The 14,535-nt window shown below is 39.7% G+C and overlaps 1 protein-coding gene across 9 annotated transcripts in view; it reads left to right on the top strand.

Annotated features, from left to right (window-relative positions):
- rasal2 (RAS protein activator like 2) overlaps positions 1–14,535 on the top strand; it is a 388,464-nt gene extending 373,929 nt beyond the window's left edge. For 7 of the 9 annotated variants that reach the window (XM_080195958.1, XM_080195959.1, XM_080195957.1 and 4 more), the window contains 3 exons: positions 5,825–5,912; positions 11,115–11,145; positions 13,156–14,535. In XM_080195958.1, coding sequence (XP_080052084.1) covers positions 5,825–5,912; positions 11,115–11,145; positions 13,156–13,361 — 325 coding nt within the window. In that variant the 3' untranslated portion in view covers positions 13,362–14,535. The remainder of the gene's footprint in view (positions 1–5,824; positions 5,913–11,114; positions 11,146–13,155) is intronic. The other 2 variants (XM_080195961.1, XM_080195960.1) reach the window with 1 other exon arrangement.

Raw genomic sequence — 14,535 nt, 5'->3', positions numbered from 1 at the left:
TCTGCCAGCAGTCCAGTCAGTCCCACTCTCCCACTCTATCCCTGTATCCTTGCAAGTTTATTTTTCACCGGTGTTTGTCCAATTTCCTTTTAGATTATTTCCACTTTCCCCATCCTCTCAGATAGTGAGATCCAGGCAGTTTATAACTTGCGGTATGAAAGGGTTCTTCATCACATTCCCCCTGCATTCTTGCCCAAAGTCTTAAATCATGTCCTTTAGCCCTGTACCATCAGCTACTGGGGACAACTTTTCTTTTTTACTTAGTCTAAACCTTTCTTAATTTTGTATGCATTTATCAAATCTCCCTTCATTTGTTTTAAGGAGAACAACTCCAGCTTCTCCAAACTAACCAACCTCATTCCCTCACCTCTAAAACCATTCCAAACCCTATCAAGGACCTTCACATCCTTCCTAAAATCTGTTGAGCAGAACTAGCCATAACAGTCTAGTTTAGTACAAATGTTTAGTACTGGGCTATAAAGTATATTTGCCTCTCCTTAGCCTTTTGTTCAAAGTGTACCACTTCACACTTCTCAGTATAAAATTCCTTCTGCCACTTGTCTGTTCATTCTGTGAGCTTGCAGTTGATTGATATCATTCTTATTATTTGTCATACTCCCAAGATTGGTATATCAGCAAATTGTGAAATTGTACTTCATATTCCTTTACCCATATCAAAAAAGCAGAGGTCCTAGCACTGACTCGTAAAGAACACCACTCTCTATCATCCTTCAGTCTGAAAGCAATCATTTACCATTTCTGACCTTAAGCCAATTTTTGACTCCAGGCTGACAGTGACCCTGCTTTCCATGAGCCTCAATTTTGTTAACCGACTTTTTATGTGGTACTTTGGAAACATTTTCCATTTGGATAAAATACATTGCATTTCCTTCATAACCTTCTCATTTATTGCGTCAAAAGATTCAATTAGATGGCTGTCTTTTCAACTTTGTGCTAACTCTGCTTAAATAACTCAAATCTCTCCAAGTGCCCTGTGGAATTATCTCCTCCTAATTATTGTTAAACTAACTGACCCCTGGTTGCTAGGAATGTCCTTGCATCTTCCTTGAATCAGGGTGTCATATTTGCCACTCTCCAAACCTCTAGCACTTCCTTTGTATCTTAGGAAGATTTTTGAAGTAGTCTGTACTTTCACCACCCCCACTTCCTTTAACAAGCTGAGGTGCAAGCCACCAGGCCCAGATATATACAATATACATATATATGCATATTTATAATGTAGCAATGGCCTAACCAATGTTTTATATAGTTCTGGCGAGTTTTAACCCACACATCTTTAGGACTTCACATCCAAAGATGTGCAGATTAGGTTGATTGGCCATGCTAAAATTGCTCCTTAGTGTCCTGAGATGTGTAGGTTAGAGCAGTTAGCGGGTAAATATGTAAGGATATGGGGATGGGGCCTGAGTGAGATTGTGGTCGGTGCAGACTCAATGGGCCAAATGGCCTCTCTCTGCAATGTAGGGTTTCTATGATTTTATGATGTGTGTGTAATATTCACCATAAACATAACCAGCTTTTCCAGGACAATCTGGTTATCAATTTTCACCTCTTGCATTATATTTGCCATCTCTCTTTCAATATTTTGTCTTCTCCGTTCTACTCAAGGATTACCACAAAAGCCAAGTACTAAGTTATATTTCTTCACCATCTATGGCAGTTTAGGAAAAATCCCCTATCACCATCATCCTTGCTAACCTATACTGACATCCTAAAGTCTCAAACTTAAAGTTCTTATTCCTTCATGCCCCCTCATATCCTTTCAGCTCAACAATTAAACAAATTAATGTAAGCAGAGAGAAGGTTATGACTAGTCTGGCAGGCTTAAAAGTAAATACATCTCCAGGGCCGAATGAAATGTATCCCAGACTGTTGAGTGAAGCAAGGGAGGAAATGCCAGGGTTGCTGACAATTTTCAATTCCTCTATGGCCACAGGAGAGGTGCCAGAGGACAGCCAATGTAGTACCATTATTCAAGAAAGAAGGAAGGCATAAACCAGGAAACGACAGGCCAGTCAGTCTAACCTCAATGGTGGGGAAATTATTGGAAGCAATTCTGAGAAACAGAATTAATCCGCACTTGGAGAGGCAGAGATTAATCAAGAGCAGTCAGCATGGTTTGTTAAGGGGAGGTCATGTCTGACTAACTAAGAGCCCACAGGATCCAGAATTGGCTGAGTGGCAGGAGGCAGAGTGTAATGCTTGAACTGTGTTTTTCTGACTGGAAAACTGTGTCCAGTGGGGTCCTACAGGAATCAGTGCTGATTACGGTTTATATAAATGATGTAGACTAGCATGTAAATTTGCAGATGATACAAAAATTAATGAGGAGCTAAATAATGAGGAGGATAGCTTTAAATTGCAGGAGGGCATAGATGGACTGATCAATGGCAAATGAAATTCAACCTGGATTATAATGAGGTGATGCAATTGGGCAGGACAAACAAGGCAAGGGAATACATGATGATGAAAGGCAGGACCCTGGGAAGCACTGGGATCAGGACATTTGTATGCTTGTACACAGGTCCCTTAAGTGAGCAGGGCAGGTGGATAATGTGGTTAAGAAGATATAAGGTATTTATTAGCTGAGGCATAGAGTTTAAGAGCAAGGAGGTTATGCTGTAACTATATAAAACATTGATTAGGCCATAGCTAGATTATTGTGTGCAGTTCTGGAATCTACATTATAGGAGGGATGTGATACATTGGAAAGCATGCAGAGGACATTTACCAGGATGTTGCCTGGACTAGAAAGTTTTAGCTATGAAAATAAATTGGATAGACAGGCGTTGCTTACCTTGGAGCAGAGGAGATTGTGGATTGAGATGTAAAAAATTGAAGGCCATGGATAGAGTTAGATAGGAAGAAACTTCTCCCCTTGGTGGTGGGATCAGTGTCTAGGGGGTAGATTTAAGGTAAGGGCAGGAAGTTTAGAAGAGATGTGAGAAAAAACCTTTTCACCCAAAGAATGATGGGGATCTGGAACTCACTGCCTGAAAGGATGGTGAAGGCAGAGACCCTAATGACATTTAAGAAGTATGTAGATGTGCACTTGCTATGCCAAGACATACACAAGGCAATGGGCTAAATGCTGCAAAATGAGATTAGAATAGTTAAGTGGTTTGCCTTTGACCACAACACACACAGTGGGCTGAAGGGCCTTTTTCTTGCTGTAAATCTCTATGACTTAGTAACAGTACCCTTCCCCTCCATCAGCATGTGTTTTAATTCATTCGTGGGATGTGGGTGTCACTGGCTGGGCTAGCATTTATTTTCCATCCTTAAATGCCCTTGAAACTGGATGGCTTTATGGGCAATTTGGAGTGTCATGTAGATCAGACAGATAATTGGTTTCCACTTGTGAACCAGATGGGTTTTTACAACAATGGTTTCATTAGACTTTTAAGTCCAGATTTTTATTGAATTCTAGTTGCACCATCTGCCATGGTTGAATTTGAACCCAGGTCCCCCAGAGCATTATTTTGGATTTCTAGTCCAGAGGCAATATCACTGCACCATCACCATCACTCCGTTGGTCTCATAAAATCATAGAATCCCTATAGTGCAGAAGGAGACCATCTGGCCCATTGAGTCGGCACCAACCACAATCCCACCCAAGCCCTATCCTGATAACCCCACACATTTACCCTGCTGGTTCCCACTGACACTAAGGGGGAATTTACAATAGCCAATCCACCTAATCCACACATCTTTGGAGTGTGAGGGGAAACCAGTGCACTGGAGGAAACCCACATAGACATGGGGAGAATGTGCAGACTCCACGCAGACAGTAACCTGAGGCCGGAATTGAACCCGGATCCCTGGTGCTGTGAGGTAGCAGTGCTAACCACTATGCCATCATGACTGTCTTCTGCCTCTTAGACTCACTAACTGTAGAGTTTTTCCCCAAGTGCCTTCTCCTTTAATACTTTACTTCATACCCAGCTTTTTGTTATCTTTCCTAATCTTTCCTTTCGACTTGTTGTAGGAGCCTTTCAGAGACCTACATATATTATGCTGACTTTCATTGTAGAGCTGTAATTTATTAATTACAGCTGTACAAATACAAAGAATTCACGGAGACAGTAATTCTGGTTGAAGACGTATTTTACTTGCCCAGGCCTGGTCCATGTGTATAGGAGAACATTTTGGGGCAGCCCAAATTATTCTAAATTGCATTGCTATCAGTATCACAATTGTACAATTTCAAAAATCATTTTACCTGCCTACTTTGCTCATCCTGGCCAGAGTGAGCTAATCATTTTAGTATGAATCATTTACCTCAGCCAATAACATTCTACTCTCTGGCAGCATGAGAATACGTAGGTCCGTAAAGTCCGGAAGTTCTTGCCCACTATCACCTAGCAACCTCAACACGCAAGTCTGTAAAGTTCAACTTTAACAACCCCTTATCAGGAAAAATGAATTATTCCACTCATTGTACTGTTTGGGAAGCTAGTATTTTCTAAAGCTGGTAAGATAGTTCTCAGTAGCTTTATCGTTCTCAGGGAATGTGGTTCTTCTTGCTCAGCTGTTTCCCATCATGCCCTTGAGTGTCATTAGCCAAGGAATGCCTTTAATTCAGAATACAATATGTTTTTTCTAAAATAAAGTTCTCTAACAGTGGTTGTATGTGTTTCTATGCAAACTGTGCTTTTGTAACTCCGGGTGTTTGTACTACTTCTGTTCTCTATTTACTCTAAATTAGTTTATCTTAATCTATTGGTCTTTTTGGTCCCAGGTCATCCTAAAGCCCTCTGAGTTTGGTGTTCCTTTTTTCGATGTTTCTTTATATGGTGTGACTTGTCATTTTACTGTTGAAGGCACTATATAAATGTAAATTATTGTTGACACATTGTCAGTTCTGACTGCTGATCATAACATAACCAATTCAACCTTTACGTTTTTAGCATAATTTCTTGGTTTGCCACTTTGTCGGCTATTGTTGAATGAAAGGTCGTCAAAGCATTTTGGTTTGGTGCAAGAATGTTGTGTTTCTGTTTTCAGAGAAAAAGGAGCATGTGACAGCTTCATTCTAAAATTTGGAAATTTGCCAATAGAATTTTATACCTTAATGCACAGTAATTAGAAAAGTGAGGAGCATGTCAAACAATTCTTGCAGGGAGAGAGATACTTCTAGTTTCTATTTGCTGTCTTTAGACTGCCTTGTGATTGGATTAGGACCAGCATGACAGCAATTCCTTGCATGGGCCTGATTTATATCTGTGTTAATTCCAAGTGTGATTGAAGGTAGGAGGTGACATTTGTTGGGGAAGCAACTCCTGTTGTTGAAATTGAGTTCCCAATTTTAGCTATAACCTGCAGACACACCAGCAAGTTCACACTGACGGATCTTTTAAATGCGCAGACTGTAGTAATTGCTATAAAAGTTCTGTGGAATTGATGTACCATTAACGTGTTCGCATTGAGGTGGGACCATTCAGGTGCTTTCTCTGCAGAATTGGGTTCAGTCAATCATCTGACCTCACTGTACACCCACACACACTCACTTGGGAGAGGCTGTACTGCCTGTGGAGGTACACAACTTCAATAAGAAAGAAGAATTAGAGCAAGTAGTTGACCCCAGACACACTGGACAGTGTTCAGACACTGACCTGGATTACCTGGATTTCTGAAGGAACTTGGGGGTAAATAATAAATCAATTCCAATTTGAACTGAAAGCAATACTGTCATCACCACTGGTGAAACATACCCTGTGTAAGTAGCAACCACTTTCTGTGGTGTAAAACTTACTTCTGGGATTTGTGTACTCTTACTCTACTCCTCTTCTCTGGTTTACAGATTGATGGCAGTGGAAGAAGAGCTGAAAAAAGACCATTCAGAAATGCAAGCAGTGATTGATGCCAAACAGAAGATTATTGAAGCCCAGGTGAGTGTGTGTCAAAACTCAGCTTTCTGATTTGTTAGATTTCAACTTCCTTATTTCATTTTGATTGGATTATCAAATTAGAAAGAAAGATTTTGCAACTTTTGATTGAAGGCAGTCTCTCTTTTGTACATTTTCCACAAAATGTGTTTTTATCAGTTGTTGGGGATGAAGGCAATCCACAGAGAAGTTAAAATTAATGCTCCAGAAAACCAATGATGAATAATTTTTGGGACGTGTTGGTGATCAGAGGCTGCTGGAGGTCAAAAAAGAAAAGTTACCGATGAGGAGAAGAAAAGTAGAATGTTGTGACGAACTGAGAACCATTAGCAAGTCTGTGATCAGATTGTGTCAACTCTGAAGCTGCCAAGGCTTCTGTTGTGAAGTCAGCAGAACCACTGACCACAAGAAACTAAAATCTTGGTTGCCCGCAGTCATCCTAGACCATATGTACCCAGAATGCTGCCTAAGTTTAATCTGAGTAAGCCCATCAAGTGGTAGGTGATAACAGACGTGCAGTAATTGGCCATATAGCCCTGTGGCAGAGAGGGAAAAAGTCAGTCAGGGTTCCCTGCATTGATCAGTGTTTAATGACTTCTACTGGGAAGTATGTGTGGCATTTCCCTTCCCAACAGCACAATGGATGTACCTACACCAGAAACATTACAGTGGTTCAAGAAGGCAGCTCATTGTCACTTTCTCAAGGGCAATTTGGATTAAAAACGAATGCTGATGACACTCACTTCCCGTGAAATAATTTTTTAAAGTATCAGAAGTATCAGAAGCAAGCAGAATCAGCCTCAGTTAGACGTAATGTCCCCCCAAAACAAATATCCATTTTAGTGAGCCACTAGATTGCAGCAAGATACTTTGTATGAGTTAGAAGAGGAGGGAAATTGGATTAGGGCAAGGTAACTATCTTCCAATTTCTGCTAACATGAAAAAGCAGTATTTTAAAATATCCATAAGCATCAAACCCAACAAGAACAGCTTACAACTGTATAGCACCTGTAACACTGTAAGACCCCTCAAGATACTTTTCAGGGATGTTATCAAACAAAACATAACAACAGAATATATTAGGACAGATCAAAGAGTTTTTAAAGAGTGTTTAAAGGAGAGGGAAAAAAGAGGTTAAAGGAGAGGGAAAAAAGAGGTTTAAGGAGAAAATTCCAGAGCTTAGGGCCTCAGCAACTGAAGGCACAGCTTTCCTCAGATGCCAATGAGGAAAAAAGTTAAGAATGTGCAAAGCCAGAATTGGAAGTGTGCAAACATCTGAGTTGTGGGAGATTCCAGTGATAACAATGGGGTGAGGCCATGAAGGGATGTGAAAAAAAAATTCAAAAATTAAAGGCGTATGGGTAGCAGAGTTTTGGATCAGCTGAAGTTTATGGAGGATGGAAGATGAGAAGTCAGCCAGGAGAGCAGTGGAGTACTCAAGGTTTGATGTAACAAAGACATGGATGAAGGTTTTAGCGACAATTCAGCTCAGTCTGAAAACAATCTTCCACCTTCCACAAATTAAGCTCATTCAAAACTCTAATATGCATGTCCTAACTCGCATCAAACCCCACTCACCCATGATTTCAGTGCTTGTGGTTTATATTGTCCTCAATTGAATCACATCTTGATTTTGAAGTTCCGGTCCTTATTTTCTACTCCCTCCTTTTGGCCTGTCCTATCTTTTCTGTAACATCTGTGAGATCTCTGCACTCTTCACTTCTGTCCTTTGCATATGTCTAATTTTAATCACTCCATTATTGGCAGCTGTGCCTTCCATTTCCACGGCCTTGAGCTTCAGAACTTCCTCCCTATGCTATCTCCACCTCTCTACCTCTTTTGTTTTCCCTTATGATAACTTCAAAACCCAACCTTTTATCTGCCCTAATATTAAATGGCCCAATATTAGAACTTGTTTGAAAAGGCTGCTGTGAATTGTCATGGGATTTTTTACTTAATGGTGCAATATAAATGCAAATTACTGCTGCTGGGTTTAATGCATGCCTTTACCTTGTCCTTCCTCAAGGCCCAAAACACTCCTTTCAAGAAAAGCTTCATTTCACTTACATCTCCTTCAATTTGGTCTACTGTATTTACTGTTCCCAATGCAGACTCCTCTGCATTGAAGAGGTTAAACACAGACTAGGTGACTGCTTTGCAGAACACCTTTGCTTAGTACACAAGCATGACCACAATCTTCCTGTTGCTTGCCATTTCAAATCCACATCTTGCTCTCATGCCCAGATGTTCACCCTTGGCCTGCTGCAATGCCCTAGTGAAATTCAGTACTCTACCTTTCTCCTTCATCTTGACTTTTTTTAATATCCAAAACATTTTTTGTCCAAATGCAACCTCTCCCTCCCCCACTGGGCCAACTGTTTTGCTTTCACTGAGCACTAACCTTTGTTCTCCCATTAACACATTCTGATATCTTACCTTTATGCCACTACCAGCACCTTTTATATCACTTCACATTGCCACTAAAGCTTCTTCTGTCTTGTGAGCTGCACATCTTTGCTGTAATCTCCTTGTTCCCAGCTATCACTGACCTACTCTGCTCCAGTTGCTCCACCTGTTCTTATACAGTATATAATCCATCACATTTCTCCCTCTCTTAACTTTGAAGAAGAGTCATGTGGAATCGAAACACTAACTCCATTTCTTTCTCCACAGATGCTGCCAGATCTGCTAACTTTTTCCAAGATATTGTGTTTTTATTTCAGATTCCAGCATCCACAGCATTTCCTTTTACATTCTTCTAAAGCTTGATTTTCCTCTCAAGCAGACATTGGCAGATATTTAACCCTGTTCAAAACAAATTCTTCTTCTGACCCATACAAAGCATTGTCCAAAATGCTTATCTTGAGAATAATACCAAGATTGTGGACTATTTGGTTTCAGGCTCATACAGAAGGATGGAGTTGGCTAGATAATGGAGGATGTGGTGAGGACAAGCTTCTGTCCTCCTAATATTTACCCAGATGTAATAACTAAATTTTCATCTTTCAGTTTTATTATATTCCAGTGCAATGCCAGTGGACTCATTATTAAATTGATATAGTGTACATCCTGTGGTTTAAAAAGCATAAATGCCACCTATTGGTCATCTCTTGAAGTGCAAGAGAGAGAAGAACAAGGAAAGTATAGCGCAGGAACAGGCCCTTTGGCCCTCCAAGCTTGTGTTCATCATGATGCCCTAACTAAACTAAAAAAAAATCTGCCCTTACTCCATCCATATCCCCCTATTCCCTCCCTATTCAGGTACCCATCCAAACTGATGTCTCTTAAATGTTGCTAATATGTCTGCTTCCTCCACTTCCTTGGGCAGCACAGTCCTGGCACCCACCATTCTCTACATGAAATACTTCCCCACATATCTCCCTTAAGCTCTCCCCCTCTAAACCTGTGCCCCTTTGTAGTAGATACAAATGTTAAATAAATCTGTGCAAAATTAAAGAAAGAACTTGTATATTAAAAAGTAAGCAACATGATAGATTTAAACATTTAACAGAACATAGAACAAGAGAGACAAGAATGTCCCCTCCCCTAGAAAGCAAAAATAACTAAGGCTAATTTAGGAAATAAGATTTATTTTCAATCCCAATAAGCAACCTGGCAACTGATACCAAACATTACGGATACCTATGCACCTATCTACTCCTGCAACCAGAAATGTTCTTATTTCTCAGGGCTCATCCAGCTAGGAAATGAAAAACAAAAAAGTAAACAAATTCACGGTCAATCTGGTCTCTCTTATGCAGTCATGTTGACCAGTTACAGTCGTGGAAGTCCAGGTTTTATGCACTTTTTAGATCATATGATTTAGTTTATTTTGAAGAAAACTTTTGAAACCTTTTTTCTCAATTGTTATATCATAGCGACACAGTGGCACATTGGTTAGCACTGCTGCCTCACAGTGCCAGGGACCCAAGTTCAATTTCTGTCTTGGATCACTGTCTGTGTGGAGTTTGCATTTTCTCGCCATGTCTGCGAGGGTTTCCTCTGGATGCCCTGGTTTCCTCCTACAGTCCAAAGATGTACAGGTTAAGTTGATTGGCCATGATAAATTGACTCTTAGTGTCAGGAGGATTAGCAGGGTAAATGTGTGGGGTTGTGGGAATAGGGCCTAAGTGGGATTGTGGTTGGTGCAGACTCAATGGGCCATATAGCCTCCTCCTGTAGTGTAGAGATTCTATGATTCTACAGCAAATTTTATGTTTCATAAATGTCTCATTTCTTTAATGAGCATCCAGTGTTGTTTCAGGCTTGTGTCTTCACCTTCATTTTAGGAGCTTGGACTTCATTTTCCTATTATTGAACTCTGTTAATTTTTTTAACAACTACCTTAATTTCTTATGATTGTGACAAGAACAACAAAAATCTGCAGCCCAGGAACCTCAACTGGACTGCAGAAAAATAGTCAAATGGGGAAAATGCCAAGTTATATTGGATGTTTTTTTACAAAATTATTTTATTAACAGTTCACAGTGCATATTAACTAATGACAGATATTAGATAGTCGATCAATCTCTGAAAATTTCAGAATTGTGTACAAAATATCAATCAACTGTTGACTGCAATGATGAGACACATGGGATGAGCAGGCGAAGAAAATTTTAGTCATTGTCACAGCTGCTCTGGGCTGTGGAAATTTCCATGTTCAGTGGTCATCCAAGAGTAATTGAGTCTACAGCTTATTTCTCCCCTTTTTAAAACCGATTTACATATACTTCTCTGGATTACCCCCTTTGTTTTCTTTATCTATAATTTTGATCCTATTTGTTTCTTGATTTCTCGTTTCATTCTCTCACAGATTTCTGTCTTCTCCTCCCTCTAATCTCTTCTCCACTTCTCTTCCTCCTTTTCTCCCATCCCCAATCCTCAACAATCCTTTCCTTTAGTGGCCCAGCTGAGAGAGAACTGGCACAGCTCTTTAGGTGAGCCTCCAGCGGCTCTGGCTGAGAGGTCACATAGTCAACATTAATATACTCGCACATCCATCCTGTTTTAATATTTAGAATATATGATAGCTACAATGACATGACCTTCGGCCACCATTTTTCTTGGTAGCCATTTATGTAATATTGCATGAAGATGTGCTTTTTCCCTCAATTTTGTATTTATCACAAAAGAAACACTGTCTCTTCAGAAAGTAGCTAAGGTTGCCGAATATTGCCCGTGACATGTTCACTGTATTGGTTACAGGTCAATTGTGAGGATGGGATGAGCATAACAGGCAAGTAAGATTCTGTTTTCTAGCAAAGCAGTTCATAGAGATGAGAAAAAGCCACTGGTCCCTCCCCCTTTCTCTAGCTAGCATTGTGCGGGCTTGTTGTTGCACGTTGTAACTGCGTAATTTTCTTTTTACCCCACGGCAAACATCAACATCATTTGTTTTAAATAAACAATGAACAAAATATTGCAGAAGTGCAAAATTAAGCAACATTGTATGAGTGGCTAGTTAGATTACAAGCACCAATCATAACACCATTCTGCACAGCTATATTACTGAAAGTGAAGATCTTCAGGCACTGTTAAACCCACAACAAATTTGAAAAGAACTCTCCTTTCACTCCTACCAGTTTCCTCTTGATCTCTCTGTTTTCGGAAAGCAGTGGCTTGTGTTGCAATGGCAATCCCTGGGTTCTGGCAACTCCTTTAACCATGTGGCCATTTGTCATATAGGTGGAGTTCATTGGGTGGCAGTGTTCTTCAGAGGATTCGACGCAAGTCAAATTCTGTCTTCTATTGAAATGCACACAAATACTTTCCAGTTGAGCTCCTGGATAGCCATGAGAAATAGGGGCAATAGATGAATAGTGATAATTCATCATAGAGCATCAAACCCAGGACTGTCTTGGCCTATAAAGCTCAGTCCCACAACATACGATACACTAGTCTACTCTGCCAATCAGGGTATCCCACTACTTTTGTGGGGAAAAATTAAAACTCTGCATGAATTTGGTAGACCATCAAATTTAAGATTCAAATTGTTTGCAATTGCGTTAACTTCTGTCTGCATTTAGTTTCCTCTGTATGAAATTGGTGATATTCTAATTTATAACAGCCCTACTGAGTTATCATTCTTGCAAAGGCTTATCACTGGATGTCTTTAGGTTTAACTTCAAGCTTGTGCTGAGTCAGCTGATCTCAGCCAGGTTGACAGTAAATGCAGTATACTCTGTCTCAGAACTGTTAGTTTGGGAATAGTAAAATCAGACAGATTTCCTGTTCTTAAAAACTATCCAGTGCCATCTATTGGTTCTTGTTGGCTATGATGTTCCCTGCAGTGACATAACCTGCCAACACCGACTGCATGCTATGGAGATGAATAATGAAAATTTAAGTTAAAATAAAAGTTCATTTTCTGTCAAATGCATATTTTTGAGGACTTTTTCAGTGAACTTAACAGCTTTTGAAAATCTATCCTTTGCAAAAGTATTTCAATACTGCGTTGGATGTGCTTGGAAGGTGGTGTTTTCTGATCCAACTATGAACAGTCTAATACTAGAAAACTGAACACATCATACAAAGGAATACAGAACCAACAGCATTTCATTAGACGTGGAGGGATCCTGTCCACTTGTGAGAAATAGAATCTCCTTTGGTCATTGATAACTGTTGTTTCATCCTTCTCATCACCAAGTAGGTGTCCTTTCTCCGAAATTAGCATCACTTTTACACCCTCCCCATGTCAGGAGTGCATTTGAAAAGCTGCAACCTCAACCAGTTTTTCCTAATAGCAAAAATATTGTGTTCCAATTTCCTGCTGTGCAAATAAAATGCAGCGTTAATGCAACCACATGAACTTGGAGTGTGAGAAAACATCTTTTCTATCTCTGGAAGTTTTACAAAGCTAGCATTTTATGAAGGAAGATTGTTTGACATGAGTTTTCTGTTGGTGAGTTAGTAAAATACATTTAGATTGTGTGTTCCTGCTGGAGTCTGCTGTGCTTCTGCTGGAAAAAAAATGCAAAAAAGAGCCCCTGATCCATTGCAATAGCCCACAGTTGGGATTGAGTTGGACCAGAGGATTTTTTCAGGCCTTCTGTTAGACTCCAGCTTTGGCCGCTTCCCCCTCCTCCCTCAGTGCGTTGTGTCTTCGCCCTGCTGATAATCACAAACAATGGTTTGGCTATCTTTTTTTATTTCATACTATTAAAGCCATCCATGCACACCATTGTCAAGAGAAATTTATCCTTGTCCCTCAGCATCCTATACCTGACTCACTTTGCTTTCCTTCTAGGAAAAACGAATCATCTCTTTGGACTCTGCCAACTCTCGGCTGATGAATGCTTTAACGCAGGTCAAGGAACGTTACAGCATGCAAACCCGGAATGGGATCTCTCCCACCAACCCCACCAAACTGTCAATAACGGAGAACGGGGAGTTCAAGAACAGCAGCTGTTGAGTGGTAATCTGGATGTTACTGACCAGATGCACACGGATTGAGCTTTCTGAATTCACTCTTAAGGAGTTGATCACAGGTGCTGCTAGGACTTGTTTTTTCATGCATCAGATCATGAAAGATTATTCATGGGACAATATCATCATTATGCACTCTTCAAAAGTCTTACTCCACTGTGGAGAACTGTATGAACTGTACAGAAATGAACTGTAAGATTGTATTGGGGTAAATAATTACTTGTAGAATTTAAAGTAACTTTTTTTAATTATATCTGTAGAATTTCTGCTCTGGAAGATCTTATTAAAGAAAGAGTAGAAAATGAAACAGTTATTTTACAAAAAGTGGAATTTTCAAGTGTTGTGTAATTTAGAATTTAAATTCTCTGGCTAGAGGGTGTATATATCTAACTGAGAAGCACATAGAGTGGAAGTAGTCTGTATAAATGATAGGAGTATCTAAAGAGACAGGACTTGGATTGTTGTATCAGAGGTTGGTCACTTTCAAGGTAAAACATCCTGTATTAAATTAGTTCCCAATTTTGTGATTGAGATTTTATGTGGCTGAAGAATCTGACATGAACAAAACAAGCTATAAATCATTATCTTAGAAATGATTGTTTTTAACTCACACTTTTATCAAGTTGAACAATATTCATTAACAGACCATTGAAGAAATGTTGCAAAAAAACTTCTGTTGTTTTACCCAACTAGTTTACTGTACATAGTAAGAAGCTGCCTTGAGTGAATGTATGTGTGTGAGAGAGATGAGCAGTTTCTGTGGTTGACAAGAGGTGGTTTCTTGGAAAAAACAAGTGAATGTTGAAAAATGATAATGCTGCCATACTGGACTAAGGGGACAGTAGTAATGCAGAGCACGAACTTCAAGCACGCTTTTCTTTCTTAAACCCATTCATTTCCTGCATGAATCTTCCAAACTGTTTTAACTCAAAGCATCTTATAACTTTATTAGAATAACATTTTGCCAAATTTGTACCTAACTAACCAATTTGAATGTCTATTGGAGCTGTTTTGTAGGAATGTTAAAGCTGAAACATTGCCCTTCCCCTCCCTCCAACTGCATTCAGATTTTCAGCGGTTTCCGCTGTTGCTTTAGTTTATTGAAGGTGTGAAGATTGTGGGTTTAATTCCAAACCATTGACTCACTTTTGATGAGAAGTTGGAATGGGACAAAGAAAATAAAATATTGTGCAAAAACAGA

The sequence above is a fragment of the Carcharhinus amblyrhynchos genome, chromosome 9 (assembly GCF_965287045.1).
Source record: "Carcharhinus amblyrhynchos chromosome 9, sCarAmb.v2.hapA, whole genome shotgun sequence".
In the NCBI taxonomy this organism is placed as follows: domain Eukaryota; kingdom Metazoa; phylum Chordata; class Chondrichthyes; order Carcharhiniformes; family Carcharhinidae; genus Carcharhinus; species Carcharhinus amblyrhynchos.
Note: the sequence above shows the minus strand (reverse complement) of the source record. Positions and strands in the feature narration are given on the sequence as shown.